This window comes from Natrix helvetica, assembly GCF_964273705.1.
Source record: "Natrix helvetica genome assembly, chromosome: 2".
NCBI lineage: Eukaryota > Metazoa > Chordata > Lepidosauria > Squamata > Natricidae > Natrix > Natrix helvetica.
The window spans coordinates 101,184,556-101,204,097 of record NC_138552.1 but is presented as its reverse complement, the minus strand read 5'-3'; the positions used below and the strand labels follow the sequence as shown (position 1 = coordinate 101,204,097).

The 19,542-nt window shown below is 39.5% G+C and overlaps 1 protein-coding gene across 2 annotated transcripts in view; it reads left to right on the top strand.

The window, feature by feature from the left end:
• Positions 1 to 19,542, top strand: part of TRABD2A (TraB domain containing 2A) — a 91,093-nt gene that overhangs the window by 47,295 nt on the left and 24,256 nt on the right. For both annotated transcript variants that reach the window (XM_081945895.1, XM_081945896.1), the window contains exon 3: positions 16,886 to 17,032. In XM_081945895.1, the coding sequence (XP_081802021.1) occupies positions 16,886 to 17,032 (147 nt within the window). The remainder of the gene's footprint in view (positions 1 to 16,885; positions 17,033 to 19,542) is intronic.

The window sequence follows — 19,542 nt, the reverse complement described above, 5'->3', positions numbered from 1 at the left end:
TCTCTCTTCTTCAATTCCACTACCAAAAATCCAAAATCCCTTCTAAGCTTTAGCATCGCTGGGGGTAATTCTTTAAAGACTCCGATCGTTTTTCCATCTATTTGCAAAGATGAATAATAAGAATTTTGCAGAATATCATTTCTAAGATTTCTCTCAGTAAAGTATATCACAACATCCCTTGGTAGTTGCCTTTGTGATGCAATACGTGAATTAACTCTGTAAATTTTGTCAATCCTTGCAAAAATCTCAGAAGAATCCTGGATCTTCAATAACGTGGCCAGAGCATCAGCACAAACTTTTCTTAAGTCCTCTCTAGGGTTTTCTCTGATACCCCTCAGTCTAACAGCGTACTCCATAGATCTGAATTGCATCATGATAATCTCCTTATCCATCCTCTGCATATTCCCCTCCATTTCAACAAATTTCAAATCTGTTTCCTTCGTTTTAGTTTCCAAATCCAAAGCCAGATGATCAACTTTGCTGTCCACCTTAAGAACAACTTCTGACAGACCTGTGGCTAAAGTGTGTAATTTTTTATCAAGTTGATCATGTTTTTTAATGGTATCCTGAACCATTTCTTTAACCTCCTTAATTTCTTTGCGTAAAAAAGCATTTTCTTCCCTTATAAAGTCCTTGAAATCCTGATAATTTATTGTAGCACCCGATGAGGCTTTTTGTTCCGTTGCCATAATTAATAATTCTTACAGCCGCCTCTAGCTGTCACCATTCAATTAACTTGCGTTTTCCTTAGGTATTCAGCTGTAAATTAATACTTGCAAATGTTTCTTTCTAAGTTGCTCGAAATTAAAACTTTGACATTTAAGTAGTTCAGGTTATGTAAACTGGCTTAAAGATTGTTAATAGTTAGGGTTGTTTCAGCCGTTCCGCCTTTACTGCCCCGGCTATCAGCAGGTAATTAGCTTTCGTTTTCTGTAGGTTTTCAGCTATAAATCAACACCATTTTGAATCCTTTGTTCTAAGCCCACGCCTCTCGAACTCAGCAGTAGCGTTCTTTTTAAAGAGATTTTTTTTTCTTCCCCCAATTAAAACTTAAAATACTTGCAAAAGTCTTGCTTTCTTCTTGGGATGTTAAGATGTTAAGGCTGTTCCCGGCGACTGGTTCTGCTAATTAGCAGAGGTTATCAAAAAGGCAGGAGAATACAACAACTGCGAAGGGGGGCAAACCTCGTCGGACTCCGGACTCCGGAGGGTACACGAGGGCTCAACCCAGCAGCTGAATCTCTCCCTCATAAATTCCAAGAATTTACGAGTGTCTGAGGTGTTAAAGATCGTAAAAAAACACCTCTAACTGTCTCTTGATCTGACAGGCTCAAAAAAAAGCCTGCCATCGGCACCAGGAACAACCGGAAGTCCTCCACCATTTTTAACCCTCTTATTTTACTCATCTATCTGCTATTTTGGGTGATTACCTCTAGTAAATTTAAACTCTCTTGAGTGTGGGTATATATATATATATCCAGGCAGAAAACTATATTTTTAATGTTGCCTTTGTTACATTTGTGTTGTATTTGTGCTGATAAATAAATAAAGGGAGACTAGTATAGATCTATTTCAAGCTATTTAGCTCTCAGTAAGGGTATGGCTAGCTGATGAGAGCTAAATCTCTTGAAATTGATCTATACTGGTCTCCCTTTATTTATCAGCACAAATACAACACACAAACACAGACACAGACACACACACACACACACACACACACATATGTTAATTCTCCTTAACTACTATCTTTGGGTTTTATTGACTTCTTTCATTGATCCTTTTTTCTTTCCTCCATCCACCTATATACCATTTATCCTATATCTGGTAATATTCTGTTTCTTCTTTTCCCTGGATTTCTTTTATTAATTTGTCCATTTAGGCACAATCCATAACCTTTCTTATTATTTCATCTTTGCTTGGTATTAATTTATTTTTCCATTTCTGAGCGGAGGCAATCCTCGCCGCCATAATTATGTGTAAAATTAAATACCCCAATTTCTTTTTAAAATTTCGCAGTCATTATTCCTAGTAGAAAAACTTCTGGTTTCCAATCTATTTTGACGCCTGTTATTGACTCTAGCCAATTTTTAATCCTTTTCCAATACTTTTTAGCCTCCTCACAAGTCCACCATAAGTGATAATATGTTCCGTGTACTGATTCACATTTCCAACATTTTGGGGAGGTATTTGCTGAGATTTTTGCTAACCTTAATGGTGCCAGTTGCACAATGCACTTTCATCACCTCCAACCCAGTGAGATCCGTCACAGATGATGCACTGTGATGCATTCCAGATTAAGACTGGCTGCACATCACGTCTACCTAGTTGTAGGACCCTTAGCTCCATATCTTCTCTGCCCAATGTTTCCATTGATTTCCTTTTGCTTCCAACTTTAAGGTAAGTACCCCATGAGTACTTCCCTTTCTTTTCACCAAAATGAATTTATTCCTTCAGTAAACATTTGATTTTATTACAGATTACGACAGTTCATTTAATGGCTGTTTAAAGTTATAACAGCACTGAAAAGAGTGACTTAGAACCATTTTTTTGCACTAATGAGCATCCTCATGGTCACACACTCAAAATCCAGACGCTTGGCAACTGACTCATACTTATGACTGTTGCAGTGTCCTGGGGTCATGTGATCCCCTTTTGTGACCTTCTGACAAGCAAAGTCAATGGGGAAGTCAGATTCACTTAACAACTGTGTTACTAACGTAATAACTGCAGTGATTCACTTAACAGGTATGGCAAGAAAGGTCATACAATGGAGCAAAACTCACTTAACAACTGTCTCAGGTAGCAGCAAAAAGTTTTGGGCTCAGTTGTGATCGTATGCTGAGAGCAAGGACAATTAATCAGTGGAACAGCTTGCCTCCAGAAGTTGTGAATGCCCCAACACTGCAAGTCTTTAAGAAGATGTTGGATAGCTATTTGTCTGAAACGGTATGGGGTTTCCTGCCTAGGCAGGGGGTTGGACTAGAAGACCTCCAAGGTCCCTTCCAACTCTGCTATTGTATTGTATTGCATTGTATCTGTATTAGTGATTTGGTTTGTTTTTATAATATAGTCTTCATTGTTTGTAAAGCAGCCAAAGTCACTGAGAGTGAGTCGGGTAGCTATACATGCTCTTAGTTCAAGAAGAACTATAATTTACCCTTATTATTCCTTTTCTACTCCATCATCCATACACAACAGGACTAAGTTGCGTTAGTAGTTGTAGTTTTCTCCGGTTAATTTACCATCTGACAATTTGGCTACTGCATGAGAGAGAGAGGTTTTATGGGAGTAAACCAGCTTGTCACAAATGCCATTTACTGTACCAGAGGCTTGGTCTTTTCCCTTTTATGTTCAGCTAGGGTATGTGTGATTTGTTAGCGGGGAATAATATTCACATAGAGTGCATCTGCTTCTGTAATGGAGCACAATATCTCAGCGGAGTGAGTGGAGTCTCTCTTATTGGTTGATTGAGTTAATGGAAACATCAGTTGTAGCTTGAGCTTTTATACTGTTTCACAATGTATGAGATTGTTTATCCTTCCAAATGATGTCTAATGCTGAGTAAAGGCAGGGAAGTACAAATATAATATCACATGGCAGAGTTTGTTATTATATAAACATTATAGTATAGGGGAGTTCTAGGGGACTTTGATGTTCCCTAGCTGTTTGGAGCCCTCATAATCATTTGATGCAGTATTAATGCCAAAATTAGAGCCCTCTACTTCCCAATATGCAGCTGTTCCTCCTCCTCCTCCTCCTCTTCTTCTTCTTGAGGAAGAGAGAAACTTAGGGAAAAATACACTGTAGAATGGGATGCAAGCTCCATTTTAAGTTAACTTTGAAATCAGCCAGGCTTAGAGCTTAGCATAATAGTAAAGGCCACATAATCCTGTCCAAGAACCTTCACAAATGTGCAGTCTGTTTCAGATTCTGAGTTCTAGGATGACTTGTTTGAATGTAGAATTTATGATCAAAATAACATTCAAGCATACTCTTCCCATTTTCTCAGTGGAATGGGACAAACTTGCTGCCGCCAACTCGCCATGGCCAATTCACCATGGGACAACCCAACCCAGGTCAATTCAACAATTAAATTTAATTATTTACAACAATTAAAATATTATTTTCATTTTTGTCATTCACCTTTCATTTTGTCCCTCCTGTGGCATCCTTTCCTTAATGATCTATTCCACCATTTCATCTAGATTAGTGTAAATCTTATCCTGTGGCGAGTTGTCCCATAGCAAATTGGCCATGGCAAGTTGTCCCATAAAGAATTGGCCCTGGCGAATTGGCCGTGACAAGTTGGTTGCAGGTAGTTGTCCTAGACTTCCCCCTCCCCAAGAGTTTGTATGGTAACATCATGGCACACATTTCATCATTTTGGTGAAATCTTGGTTTGCTGTAGACATCCCTGCAAAAATAGTATAAAATAACGATTTCAGTAAAGCAAATTCTTGACAAACAGAAATGTTCTGAATGATAAGAGCTTCTGTTTATATAATGGCTGAGAAAAGAGTTTAGGACAGGGATGTCAAACTCGCGACATCACATCGTCACGTGATATATGGTGACTTTCCCCCAATTCGCTAAACTGGAAATGGGTGTAGCCAATGCACAACACATCCGGCCCGCAGGCCATGAGGTTGACACCCCTGGTCTAGGACAACTCGCTGCAGTTGCATATGCTATTTTTGCAGAGATATCTACAGCAAGCCAAGATTTTACCAAAGTGATGACATGTGTGCCATGATGTTACCATACAAAGTCTGTCCCCTTTTTATTTACTTACATGCAATCAACTACAAAAGAGGACAATTTTCATCACAACTCATGTTTCATCATTTGTCTCCCACCCTAAGGATGTCCATATATGTATGGGCAGCTACTGTTTTGGACTGTTAATCTTAGGTTGGGGTCCTGTTTATCTTCAATTGTTTTTATGCCTGTGTGCCTAGTTTAAAGGACAAAAGGTAGTTTAAAATTAGCAAGATAACAACCTACCTATGGCTGATCTATGGATATGTGTTAAAGTTGCCCTGCTTTTTCTCTTAGTTCTCTATTTATTAAAATATATTTCTAGAAAGCAGTTTTAAAGTGAGGTCCATTTTATCTCAAATCCAGGTAGAATGCTAGGAAGTTTTGCTTTGCATCCATTAGGGTTCATAGTTAATAAGCACAGAAACTGACTGTTAAATTTTAGAAAGCAATTGGTTTTATTTTGCAGCTAATGCTTTTGATGTCAATTTATCCAGAAAATGTCCTATATAAATGTCCACAACTTGCTTAATTACAATGGCTCCTTATGCATCAATCGTATATGATCTGGGAAAATATTTGAGTATTCTTTTTATAACAAATCTCCATTGGATGAAACGTTATTTAAAGGAATTTAATTCAACCAGAACATCCCAAGACTATGAACCCAGAGTAGGTATTCAACATATCTGTGTTATTTAAGAGATAGCTGGGCGATATTGTATCTACAGATTGTATTTCAGTTTTGTATTTCAGTTCTTAGAAATTGTGTAGCAAGTTGAAAATCAAGTTTAGCAAAAATAAAATAAATTGAATGCTGAATGAGGGTACTATTCCCTGAAAATGCTAGAGTAAAGCTCAGGTTGATGGCAGACATTAGTTGCATAAAATCTGGAAAGTTTGCCCATCTGTTTTGTGCAATCATATTCTAGGGGATTCTTCCTACAGCCTGTTGCCATCAAGACAATGTTCAGGTTATGTACTTTGCGAAGGGCTTCAAAAGCATCTGAGAGTCAGGCGTAGCGCATCTAAGGAAGCACAAAGCATCTGAGTGAAGAATTCCACTTTTCTCCTTCTTGCTGCTTGGCACGAACCATTTCCATAACAAAAGAGGATTATTGACTTTCATAGCCATGCTGCCTTTGATTCAAGGATCGCTTTGATTTCAGGGGTGCAGCCTCTGCTTACAAGACACAGAGCCCAGTCTCCTATGTGTGTCAGGTGAAGAGGAAGGCAATGAAGAAGTGGTCAATTGTTGCAAGTATTCCCAGTGTGAGGGTCTTGAGTGATGTGGCAGGTTGAAACGATCCCTGGGACAATGAAAGACAACCGAGTGTTCCTCCTGAATCCGGGAAGATGTTCAGCTTCGGCTATAATTCAGGGAGTTGAATGGCTCTCCAAACTGAGAGCTGAAAACAAATGCACACACATGCTCGTGCAGAGTGAGTGAGTGAAAGAAAGAGAGAGAGAGAGAGAGAGAGAGAGAAGATGAGGCAAAGGGATGGAACAGATGTGGGAGCCTTTGTTGAGAGGCCTCAGAGGCTAGCGGGGTGGCGATAGGCTAATTTGAGGCGCATAATGCCAGGTCCCTTTCATATGTAGAACAGCACTTTGATCCAGTTTGGATGAAAGTGATGGAAAGTGGAGAGGATGGCCGGGGGTCTTTTGTCTTTGACAAAAAAGGCATCTGCCGAACTCTAACCCCCCCCCCTCTCCATGCAGCCTCTCTAGCAGGCTGTTCCAACAATGCCGGTAAAAGGGATGTGTCTCTTTCTTATCCCTCCGTTCCCTGACCAAAAACCCTTGTCCTGACAGCTGAAGAAATCCTAGCCAGGAAAAAAAAAGAAAAAAAAAGAAGGCTAAGCAGTATCTTGACTACAAAGCTTAATCGTTTATTTTTCCACCGTACTAACATTTTCTCCGTTGTCGGCAAGGTCCAATATAGTTGTTACATTTATTCTCTTGGTACAACCTTTCAAGAGAGACTTTGAAGTTGTCATGAATTCATTTTCGCAAGGAGGGGAGTATCGCTTGTGGAGAATGAGAGAGAGAGAGGGATACTTGCGGCTCATAGAAAAGGTTTTTGAATGCCAACACACTGCACAGGATAAGGGAGCAAAAATATACAGCCCATTCAGTATACTTTGTTTGCGGATAAAGATGAAAGTAACGCTGAATCCATACTTCGGTTTTAACAGTGAATAGTTTGGTCTTATCCTGTGCCGTGCGTTGGCATTCAAAACCTTTTGTTTTCTGTTTGTAAGTAGCAATTCTACTTAGGGGATGCTGCATCAAAATGTAGTTTCAGGTGGGTTTCCTAATATTGAAAATGGTGGAATTGCTTATTGAGAGGAGAAAAAACATTGAAATTGGTGTGTAGCTATTTGTTTGTTTGTTTTGAACTAGCAAGTAAATAGTATATCGACGATGGCCTACCCCTGGGCATTGTACAGTGATTGGGGTAACATATCCTTGGATATTTCTTTCCCTTGGGTTTGTTTGCTGTTGAAATTCTATTCAGAAAGTTGCAGTGTCCCAGGGTCATGTTTTGCGACCTTCTGACAAGCAAAGTCAGTGGGGAAGCCAGATTCACTTAACAACCCGGTTATTAACATTATAACTGCAGTGATTCAATTAACAACGGAGGTGAGAAAGGCCATAAAATGGGGCAAAACTCACTTAACAAATGTCTCACAATAACAAAAATGTTGAGCTCAATTGTGGTCATAAGTTAAGGACTATCTGTATACTACCACATTTTTGAGTTTTGTGTGAGAAGGATACACTTCGTTTCATGCCAGTTCACTCTAGTGAAACTTTAGTGTAGTCTCTGACAGCTATGTAGGCTTAACAATGGCTATTTTATATGCCAAGATTTGCATATTTACAGATTTAAAGCTTGGTATAAAAGCAGGTTGTTATAGATTTCAGTATGATAAAATGTAATTAATCAAATCAACTCAAATCAAATCATACAAACTAGAAGGTCCTGGCCTAGAAACCAGGAGACTGTTTTAGGCCTCCCTTATGCATGAAAGTTAGCTGTGTGACTTTGGGCCAATCACTCTCTTCTATAACACAACCCACCTCACAAGGTTGTTGTGGGGAAAATAGGAGGAAGCAGTATTAGGTAAACTTGCTGCCTTGAACTGCCAAAATACTTTTTTTTTAAAGGTAGAAGTATCATCATTATCATCGTTGTTGTTTCCTAGTAAGACGCTACTGTGACTCTCAGTGAGGCACTACATTGACATGGTTGTGGTACTTGTGAACTCTGAGGAAGATGAGCGCTATTAGAGATTCAGCCATACCGGACAGATCTCACCAGAGGAACCAACTGAAGAGTGTCTCTCCCATAAAGAATATGATGAGACATAACTTACAGAAACCCATATCGGATCAGTCCTTGCTCAAGTCATCATGCACTAGGTCAGCGATGGTGAACCTTTTTTGGTTCGCGTGCCATAAGTGGGGGGAGCGCAGGGGGTTGTGTGCAAGCGTGCCGCACCCATAATGCAATGCGCAACCACCCAGTGCGCATGCGCGCACTACAGGCGCTTCCCCCATTTTTACATGCTTTTTTCGCCCTCCCCAGGATGCAGAGACTTTATAGGAGCCTGGGGAGGGCAAAAACAGCCTCCCCTGCCCCCCCCGACGCCCTCCGGAGGCTTCAGGGACCGTCAGGAGGCTTCCCTGATGCTTTCGGAGTGCTCAAAACGACCCTCCGAGCAAACCGGAAGTCCATTCCTGAACTTCCGGTTTGCCCATAGGGCTGGTTTTTTGCGCTCTGGAGGCTTCATGGAAGCTCATGAAGCCTCCGGAGGGCCTCAGGGCAGGGCAGGGGAGGCTCTTTTCACCCTCCCCCGGCTCCTATAAAGCCTCTGGAGCCTGGGGAGGGCGAAAAATGGCTTTTAAAAAGGGTTAACTCAGTTGGCCAGTGCGCACATGCACGCTGGCCAGCTGACAGGGCAGCGCCTCGCGAGCCCTTACAAATGGCTCCGCGTTCCACAGGTTTGCCATCACTGCACTAGGTGTTGGAATTCCTGGGCATTTAATTTGGCTGAGTAGCCAGGCCCAGCAGCTGCAGCACTACTGGAAGAAAAGATGTTTACCCATTGCAAATACACAAAAATTTAAAACAGAAATAATGATCTGTTATTACAAATCAAGTCCAACAAGAAGAGGGTATCTGAAAAGAATGGACCGATTCTGGAAAGAACAACAGATCAGAAATAACAAAATAGATGCTAACAGAGCAACATCAAATTATAATACAAAATGAAGTATTCACAGAAGCAGAATTGGAAGAATTCCAAAGGTTTGCCCAGAGCAAATAAATTGAAACCTTACCAGAAGTACTTCAGACTATAGAGGCAAACCAGTTGGCAGTAGAGAAAGCCAGCACAGATATTGAATTGTTTTCATTCCAAATCAGGCATCGTCTCCTCTGCCTTCTGGTCAGGAAAAATAAAGCCTTCCAACTAAAGAAAAATAATAACAGAAACGATTAGTATAAAAACAACTGAATCCGTTGCCTGCATTGAAGCTTGTTCCAAAGAAACACTACATTGAAGCTTTTGTTCCAAAGAAACACTAGCACCAGTATTTAAAATATGCCAATACTATAACATCAAATATAAGCAAACCCAAACACCATGGAAGAAATACCATTGAGGCAATTAATACCTGGGCATTTCCAGTCATTAGATATATAGCTAGAACAGTGAAGTGGACACGAGCTGAACTAGAAGCCCCTGAAAGGATAATTAGAAAAATAGTAAAAAATGAATCATGCCATCAGCAATGTTGACAAATTCTATTTTCCAAGGAAAATAAGTAGCTATGAAATGATGCAAGTACGCCAGATAGTTGAAAAAGAATATAGGGAATTGGATGAATATCTGAAGGATAGTGAAGACTGAAGATACTTCACCAGGAAGGCTTACCGGGTACTGGAGAGACAAAACTGACCTAAAAATGAAATGAAGAATAAAATGACATGGCAAAATAAAGTATTACATGGCCACTACATTAAAAAAAGCAGGTAAAGCTAATAACCTTAATGGTAATGACTAATAGCGGGAAAATTGAAGCAAGAAATGGGGCTAATTCTGGCTGTACAAGGCAAAGCCTTAAGAACAAATCCATACGAAGACTACTGAATAGAGTAGACAGTAACAGACAGCAAGTAGTGCCTCTCCAAAGAAGCAAGAGAAACAGTGGATCACCTAGTTAGTTGCTGCAAGAAGGTCACACGGATGGACTACAGACAATAGCACGACAAATGGTGCATTTGAAGATCTTCAAGAAATACCATTTACCTGTAAGAAAGAATGATGGCACCAGAAAACAGACAAATTAATAGAAAATGAAGAAGCTAAAGTGCTCTGGGACTTTAGAATTCAAACAGGCAAACATCTGTCACACAACAGACTTAACAATTGTCAATAACAAAGACCAAAAAAAGTCTGGGTAGTGGACGTGGTAATACTTGGAGACAGCAAAATAGAAGAAAAAGAACAGGAGGAAATTATAAACTACGAAGACCCTCAGGTAGAAGAAGAATGACTGTGGAAAAGGAAAACGAAGATAATACCAATATTAATAGGCCCCTTGGGTGAAATACTAAAACATCTGGAACACTACTTGAACACCATCGGCATTGACAAAATCTTCATTGCAAAAGATAGCTTTACCTATCCGCTTACATCCTGCAACAATCTTTTTAACACCATCAAACAACATCTGCCTATACCAGGTCCTTAGGAAGTACTTTCATAGGTGGATAAAAATGCCAAATCCAATTTAAATATCTGGCTGACTGGTCAACCAATCACAGTAATAAATTCCCTTATTAGTGAATGTCATTTTTTTTTAAAAAAAGAAGAATCCCGGATGAAACAGTCTTGGGTTTATGGAAGAGTTTAGCTTCTTTATATTCACTTATGTATTTATGAATATGGAATCAATTAGTTAAAACACCTCTTTTTGAATGTTATGCTGTAGTGTAGCTATAGAAGAACTTCTATCGTCAATATTACCCTTGTTCTGTTTAGTGACTTCACATTTACATTTTCTTTCAGTCCCAAAAGTGCTTTCTCAGGAGGCAAGTAGACTTGCTTGTTTTTTCTTTGAAGACTTTTCGCTTCTCATCTAAGAAGCTTTTTCAGCTCTGACAGGATAGTGGGGAATGGAAGGATTTATATTCCTTGCAGAAAGCTGGACATTTGCATAATTTTAATCAGCCGTTGAAGCACTTGGAGGTTTATCTGTGTCCTCAGGGTCACCTGAGAAGTGCTCCTGATTCCTGTAGTCTGCCATTTTTTCCTCTGGAAATCCATTCCTACTCCCACACCATTCAAAGGGTTTTCATCCCAAAAGTCTTTTGACCTGAGGTGACCCGGAGGACACAGATAAACCTCCAAGTGCTTCAAGGACCCTCTAAAAGGATGCAAATGACCAGCTGTCTGCAAGGAATATAAATCCTTCCATTCCCCATTATCCTGTCAGAGCTGAAGAAGCTCCGCGACTGAGAAGCAAAACGTCTTCAAAGAAAAAACAAAGTCCAGTTGCCTCCTGAAAAAGCACCTTTGAACTTGATGACTGAGAATCTCTACAGATTCTCCTGCAGCCTTTCCTCTCCAAAATCTAGATATATTAGTAACAGTGAGATAATTGTCATCATGATGGAAGGGAATCACAGTTACGGTCTTTCAAATCATGATATTATATCCAATTAGGATGGTGATGGAACTGCTCCTGATGCTGAGGAGAAGAGAATCTTTCTTCCTATGAAATTTTCCCGGTGAAATATTGCGAAGTTGCTGCACTGAGAGTAAAAGAGGCTCATGTGGCCCTGTCCGGTGCATACAAAACACCTTGAATTCAAAACATTTTGAAAACCGCTTTCCATTTGAAATGGCCCCTTTTTGACGTTGAAACAGTTGTTTCTCATCTGAAATGGGCTGTTTTGATCATTTGTAAATCCCCCCCCCCCACACCTCTAAACAGATCTGCCTGAAGCTCCGAATACTCCCTGGATGGTGGAAACCACCCATTTTGAATGTGAAACAGCTGCTTTGCATTCAAAGAGGGGTATTTTAAATTCAAAATGGGGGGGGGGAGACTTTGTACACCACTATTATGTTCTAATCAGCAGAGCAAAGAGCAGTTTTGAAAGAGGGCATTTTAATTGGATGAAATAGTGAGTGGTGTGCGTGGAAGAGAATTATCCCTTTTCTTTTTACTGTTCAAGTAGGAGGAAGCCATACTGGAGATCTAAAAGAGAAATCTCTGTTCTGCCTTGTCTTTAGAGCTAAACTCGATATGATCTAAGTGTTACGCTTCCCAAACTAATTCAGTTTTTCAACTGTATGTTGAACCAGAAGTAACATAATGCAAAAGTTACCAGTGCATCATCTTTGCTGCGAGCACTGGTCTACTTATAAAACTTTAAAGCAAGGTCCCTCAAAATGGTCATTATTGGTGCCCGGAGTCAAAGGGACTATCCAAGGGGTTACTGTTGTTACTCCTAGTAGTGATAGTTATTGTGTGGTGGGCTTCATTAGGCAAGAACCAGACCAGCATAGCTGCAACAGCTTTTATTGACTCAAAATGGAACTGAGGAACTGCAGGCAAATGCCTGTGATTGGTCAAGGCCTTGTGGGCCTTAACCAATCATAGAACTAGAAAAAGCCTGCCCAAATATAAATGTTCTACATTTCCCTCCAAAACAGTTGTGGTCATATAAAGGTTAGTTTCACTTTAGCACAGTTAACACAACTATATACATTCAATACATAACACCAGTCCTATTAAAGCCTTAAATAATTTTCATAGAGTAAGCATCTGGAGGTCAATGAATAATCTGAAACTTTATGAAGGGGCCAATGAGCTGAGGAGTTTGGGGAGGCCTGATCTAAAGGATGTATCAATTTCACCTTAAATCAGAGCCAACCTTTATAAAGCATGTCTTAAATTACTGTTGAACATCGTTAAGGAACTGCAAAGAATATGAATCCTTCCATCCTCCACCCTTTGGTCAGAGCTGAAGAAGCTTCTTGGATGAGAAGCAAAACATCTTCAAGGAAGAAAGTAAAATAACTGCCTTTTGAAAAAGCACTTTTGGGGCAACCATGACCTGGATGACTGAGAATCTACATAGACACATCGTTAAGAAACATCCCCGGCTTAAAACATCAACATTCCATTTATTAAACCCTGAACCCTCATCTAATTTAGATCTCTGGACAACCTTAGCTAAAACAACGGACTGTAATAGACAGGGCAATGCCGAGTTACTTTTTGCAATGTTTATGTAAACCACGGTTGAGATAATTCCCATGAAATGCTTTGGATAATCGGAACATTACAGAAGTGCTAGCTACGAGGATATCTGGAAATGAAATACTGAAAAGGGAACTAGGGACAAGTATTTGCCACATGCCATTTATTTTGGGTGCCCACTTTGAGATAAGCTTGCATTTTCCTCACGCTTTCCTCCCCCGCACCTTTGCCACTGAACAAAAGCACTTCCATGTGAAGAGAGCACCTTCACATTCACAAGCTCTGGAATTTTTTCCCCCTTGTTATAAAAGCCTCGGACTTGCGGGTCACTTGACTATGTACTGAAGATAAACCTTTCACAAAGGGCGCCCTGTTTGAAGCTGCACCTGGTTTTGCAATCTCTGAATGCGATAACACTTGCTAGAAAAATTGTTATTGGAGAGCTGTGAGGTTGGACTTAAGAGGATTCCATTTATAACAGCTATTAGCTTGCGAGGGAGGCCATAAAGTTCCCACTCTTTACAGAACGTAAAAGAATATTGGTTTCTTAATTGCAGCTTTATTCATACACTAGGTGAATCGTATTTAATTAAGTTTATGCCCTACTAAGATGACAGGAAAATTATATTTTGGTTATTTTCTTGATCATGGTTTGAATTGTAGGGAATTCCACTATTACCGCAAAATGTTTGGTTTGGTTTTGTTTCTATAAAAAGAGATTTAGGCAGCTAGAATAGGTACGTGACTGCTCAGAAGAATGGTAGGGGGAGGGGAATAACTTTAAAAAAAAACCATGATGTTTGGTGTAGGAATTCTAACTTATTTTCCCCAAGCAGACCAGAGCTGAATGCCATGTTTTATACTGGCCTTTTATTTCCTTTTTTTTTTTTAAGAAAAAAATTCAGGGATCTCAGGTCATAAGTTATTACATACTTCACATTACATACAGATAGTCCTCGACTTACAATGGCAATTGGGATCAGAATTTCCATGGCTAAGCAAGGCAGTTGTTAACTGAGCCGCATTTGATTGTATCGTTATTGTTTTTGCCACGATTGGTTTTTTTTGAAAAGTTTTTTTATTTTATTTTTCCATCAGCTCACTTACATCATTAATCTTACAGTGTGTCATCTGGGTAAAGTTTTTGTGTCATCATATTTAACAGATATATCTTTTTTAATCTATTTTTATCTTGCCTTTACATTTACATTTCGATTACCTTTTAGTTCAACTCCTCCCCTATAATTCTACACCCCCCCTCAAGTATTCAGTTTTTTATTTCTTTTTGCCTATATTCATTTTCTGTCCAATGATAAAACATCCCCATATCTTATAATACTATGATTCTTCCTTCTCCTTAATTGCCAATGTTAATCTATTCATTTCTGCACAGTCTAATATTTTTTTTAATTACCTCTCCCTCTGAGGGAGTTTTTGCCACAATTGTTAAGTGAATCTCTGTAGCTAAGCAAATCCAATTTCCTCCTTTGACTTTTCTTGTTGGAAGTTGGCTGGGTTATTAAGTGGTGATCATGTGATCCCAGGAGGCTGCAACCATTTAAAATTATGTACATGCCAATTGGGCGGTGCCCAAATTTTGATCACATCGCCTGTAGGGAGGCTGCAAAGGTTGTATGAGCATCAGTCATCAGTCGCTTTTTCAGTGCCATTGTAACTTCAAACGACCACTAAATAAATAGTTGTAAGTCGAGGACTACTTGTACATATACACACATTCATACAGCAAAGTCTTAAAGAATACTCTGATTGAAATGCTCTTCAAGGATGCCTGATGTGACAATACATGAAAATGGCTCTTTTTGATACATTTTGCTGATTTTGCATTATGCGCACAGAACTCAGTCCTTTTAGTACTTCTTCAAAGGATCATTGATTGGAAGCACTGAGATGGTTCCTCACTTCTTTTTTTTAAATCAAGGGATTTTGGTGAAATGTATAAACTTCTTCATTGATTTGGCTTCTGAAGAGGATTTCCTGCTGAATGGAGCATTTCCTGCTGAATGTCCATTGTAAGCTAGAAATGCTGTAGCCTCCAAACATGATTCTTGTGTTGAGTAACAATACTGCAGTCTTGTAAGTCTATATGTACAAGGAAGCTTACTGGCGGTTGGTTATGAGCTTTCTTTGGCATTTCAAGATCAGTATTTCTCCTGTGGAAAGTTACCCAACATCCACTAAATAGGCCATTATGGAAACCACAACGTGGTTCTATTTCAGCTTGTTGTGAAGCCAAATAACTAGGCTAGGGTAAAGGTAAAGGTTCCCCTCGCACATATGTGCTAGTCGTTCCCAACTCTAGGGGGTGGTTATCATCTCCGTTTTAAAGCCGAAGAGCCAGTGCTGTTTGAAGATGCCTCCATGCTCATGTAGCTGACATGACTAAATGCCGAAGACACACAGAACACTGTTACCTTCCCACCAAAGGTGGTTCCTATTTTTTTACTTGCAGTTTTACATGCTTTCGAACAGCTAGGTTGGCAGAAGCTGGGACAAGTAACAGGAGTTCACTCCTTTAAACGGCACTAGGGATTCGAACCACCAAACCGCCGACCTTTCTGATCTACAAGTTCAGCGTCTTAGCCACTGAGCCACCACGTCCCTCATGCCAAATTACTATTCTTCCAAATTTAACCAGTGAACTTAATTAAATTGGTGCTAAAACAACAACCAAAATTCACCTAATGTGTTTTTTAAAATATTTTCTTAAGGGCAAAGAAGACATTTGAAACTAGTAGGAGGGTAATGTTGCTGAACCTTCTTACCTTGAACTTTTGGGTTGTTGTTCAAAGTTTTAAAAAATTACAGGTAGAGAATAAATGGTCCAAAGGGAAGGATTAAGCACCGTTTCTCCTCCAACCAATTATTTATACAGTAGACTGGTTACATTTTTCTTAAAGAAAGAAGTTGAGTAAAAACGTGAAATTTCCAGTGCATTGAATAATTTTAATAGCAGTGCAGAGCAAAATAGACTTGAACAGGAAAAGATGTGAAGAGGAAATAGAAGTGCATGGAATATCTGCTAGCATCTATTTGAACCAAGCACCCATTTATTGATTGAATACACAGGTAGTCTTCGACTTACAACAGTTAAGTGACCGTTCAATATTGCAACGGCACTGAAAAAAGTGACTTATGACCCTTTTATACACTTATTACAGTTGCAACATCCCATGGTCACATGTTCAATATTCAGATGCTTGGCAATTGATTAGTTTTTATAACGGTTGCAGTGTCCTGGGGTCACGTGCAACCTTCTGACAAGCAAAGTCAATGGGGAAGCCAGATTCACTTAACAACCATGTTACTAACTTAACTACAGTGATTCACTTAACATCTGTGAAAAGAAAGCTGGCAAAAATAGGACAAAATTCCATTAACAAACGTTTCACTCAGCAAGAGAAATTTTGGGCTCAATTGTGGTCATAAATTGAGGATTACCTGTTTCCCCAAATCTAACAATTTCACTGTTGCTGTGGGAAGTTTTTCATGTGAGCCATAGAAATGATGTGTTGGTTAAAGGAGATTCCCATTGGTGTTGCACAACTTTCAGAAATGTTGACTTTTCCTGAATAGGAGTCATGCACAAGCCTATAAGTTTATTTCTTTTGGGGCATTGATGATGACAATGTTCTTATAATCAATTATATAAAACTATTTTCTTCTTTCTAGATGGTTGAGTGTTTAAAGATATGTTTAGGGTAGAATGCACACACATACACACACACAAATGAAAGCCAGTTCCAGTTTAATATATATTATTTAAGAATGAGTTTTAAGGACTGATTGGGAATTTTCCCTTTTCCTCCGTTCCATTCCCCAGGTGATCTTTGCTTTGAATCAGACTCTCTTGCAGCAGGAGAAGCTCCGAGCAGGCAGTCTACAGATTCCTCACAGTACAGAGGACCTTATCAAGCATTACAACTGTGGAGACCTCAACAATGTCATCTTCAATCATGATACTTCCCAAGTGAGTTGTGTCTCCCCATTCCCTTGTGCTGCTCACAGTACTGCTAGTTTAGCTTCTCCTGTGAGCTGTCCATGTCCCCAAGGGATTGGACATTTTAAGGACAAGTTTATTTTCACTATTCAAAGTCAGCATCCATGCTTCGTTGTTAACACTGCAATTGGCAATTGTGCTTCCAGAATCATATTTGTTGGTGGCATCTGATGGGCTGTTTCTGATTTGCTTGATAAGAAGAGAGTTTATAATATGTTTATTGAATTGAATCATTTATTGTTAATAGAGAGGGAACACATACTTCAACTTAATTTTTTAAAAATACCACTTTTGTTTTAAAATGACCCTGTAATCCCTTGCATTGGGATGAAGTCGGGGCAACTGAATGGAACTGGAATTTACTGGCCGAATGCCCTTCCTGATGCCTAGGTTGAGTTCACAGCAGATATTTTCTCTTTCAGAGAGAAATATTTGTCACTACCTAGAATTAAACTCACAGCCTTCTGATTGTGAGGGAAGACCTCCACTTCTAAGCCACCACACTGCTGTTTAAAAATATATAGTAAACTAGGGGAAAATGGATTTGTCTCACTACAGTACTTCGCCAAATTAGAGCCAGTTTGTTTTGCCATGTCTGTACAATGAGCTATGCAGCTTTTACATGAGCATAGTGAGATGTCCTTATTCTCCATTTTTCTAAGCACATTAACTTGACATGGATGACATAATCAAAGGCTTTCTATAAACAATGAAGCACATGTTAACTTTCTTTTGGTGTTTATAACCACTGATATGTAGCTATTACAGGTATGAATGGTTGCCCTGTTTAGCGATTGTTCAGATGGTGCTGCAAAAGTCACCTTACAACTTAGTCTTTGCTCATATGACTGTTACAGTATCCTTGCCATCATACCAAGATTCGAGCACTTTTGCAATTGCACATTTTTTATATAAGCATAGTCAGTGGAGAAGCCAGCAGTGAAGTTATAAGTTGTGGTCATGTGACGTCTTGTTCAGCGATGGCGTTGTATTTGTAAAAATGTCCTCTACTGCTATTCTATACTTTTCATTATCCCAGATAAGAATGAGGACAGGAGATCAATATGCGACTTTAAAAGAGGAAACAATATGCCACAGATATAGGATGGAAATGCCATAGAAAAAATGTACTGCTGTCCCTGGATTTTGGGAGACTACCCTTCACATACCCATCCACTATCTTACCCCCCATCCCCCTAAAAAACCCCACTATATATTGAATACTAAGGGAGCCATGTTAATGAACAATTGTATTTAGTTTTCTCTGGAACTCAGAGTATTCACCAAGCTGTCAAAGCTGTTAGTAGCAGCTTGGAACAGTTAATCCCAAACACCAGCCTCTCAGAGCTTTGATTAATAAGGTTTATTAAGAAGAAGCTTATAGTAGCAAGTATTCCGACATGTAGTCTGTTTTCAAATGAGAGACCTCTATATAGCAAAATAAGATGAGAAGTCTCTGGTTGATGTTGAGGTAGGAGGTAGAGGTAATTTGCATCTGCTACCGATATTATAAGTACCGTATTTTTCAGAGTATAAGACGCACTGGAGTATAAGACGCAGCAAGGTTTTGAAGAGGAAAATTAAGAAAAAAAAGTTTTTGCACTCTGCAAACCTCCCAAAAATGGCCCGTTTTTCACGAAAACAGGCCTGTTTTTTTTTTTCCAAAAAAGGGCATGAATAGCCCTTAGGAGGCTTATAGAGTGCTCTGGGGGGGGGATGATGAACAAAAAACAGCCTGTTTTTCGCAAAAACTGGCCCATTTTTTGTCAAAAAAAAGGCATGGATAGCCTTTAGGAAGCTTATAGAGTGCTGCTGGAAGCTAGGGGGGCAAAACAGGTTGTTTTTCGCTCATTTCTGCCCTCCCAGCCCCCAGGAGCTCTCTGAAAGCCTTCTAAAAGCTATGCGCGGCCATTTTGGTGAAGGGGTTGAGTTTCAGGAAGCAAAAAATGCTGTATTCAGTGTATAAGATGCACCCAGATTTTCAGCCTCTTTTTTGATAGAAAAAGGTGCGTCTTATACTCCGAAAAATATGGTATTATATTTATAGTCTTAGAACCTATTTTCATACAATGTTGCTGTGATTTTAATGGCCCATCTCTTAAATATGGAGTCTCATAACTATGTGTGATCTAAAGACAAAGGAATACGAGGTGAACATCCTGCCTCTGAAGCAATTTGTTTTTCAGGGAATAAGGAAAAGAGCCACTTCTTATACTTGCAACATCTGGTATAGGAAAAGGTTTTTCTCCTCCAATCCAGGAAACCGGCTATCCAAGAAGCAGTCAGCTAATCACTGACAAGTCATGTGCTTGAAATGTTTGGGCCTCATGATCCTAAGATTTGAGAGTCTTATACACATGGCTCCCTGAGTAATCCCATTTACTGCCTGCCCTTAAAGATGTGCAATGCTGGTGACTCTCTCCAGTAATCAATAAGGGGAAATCATTCAGCTTTTCCATCACTGGCATATTTCAATAGTC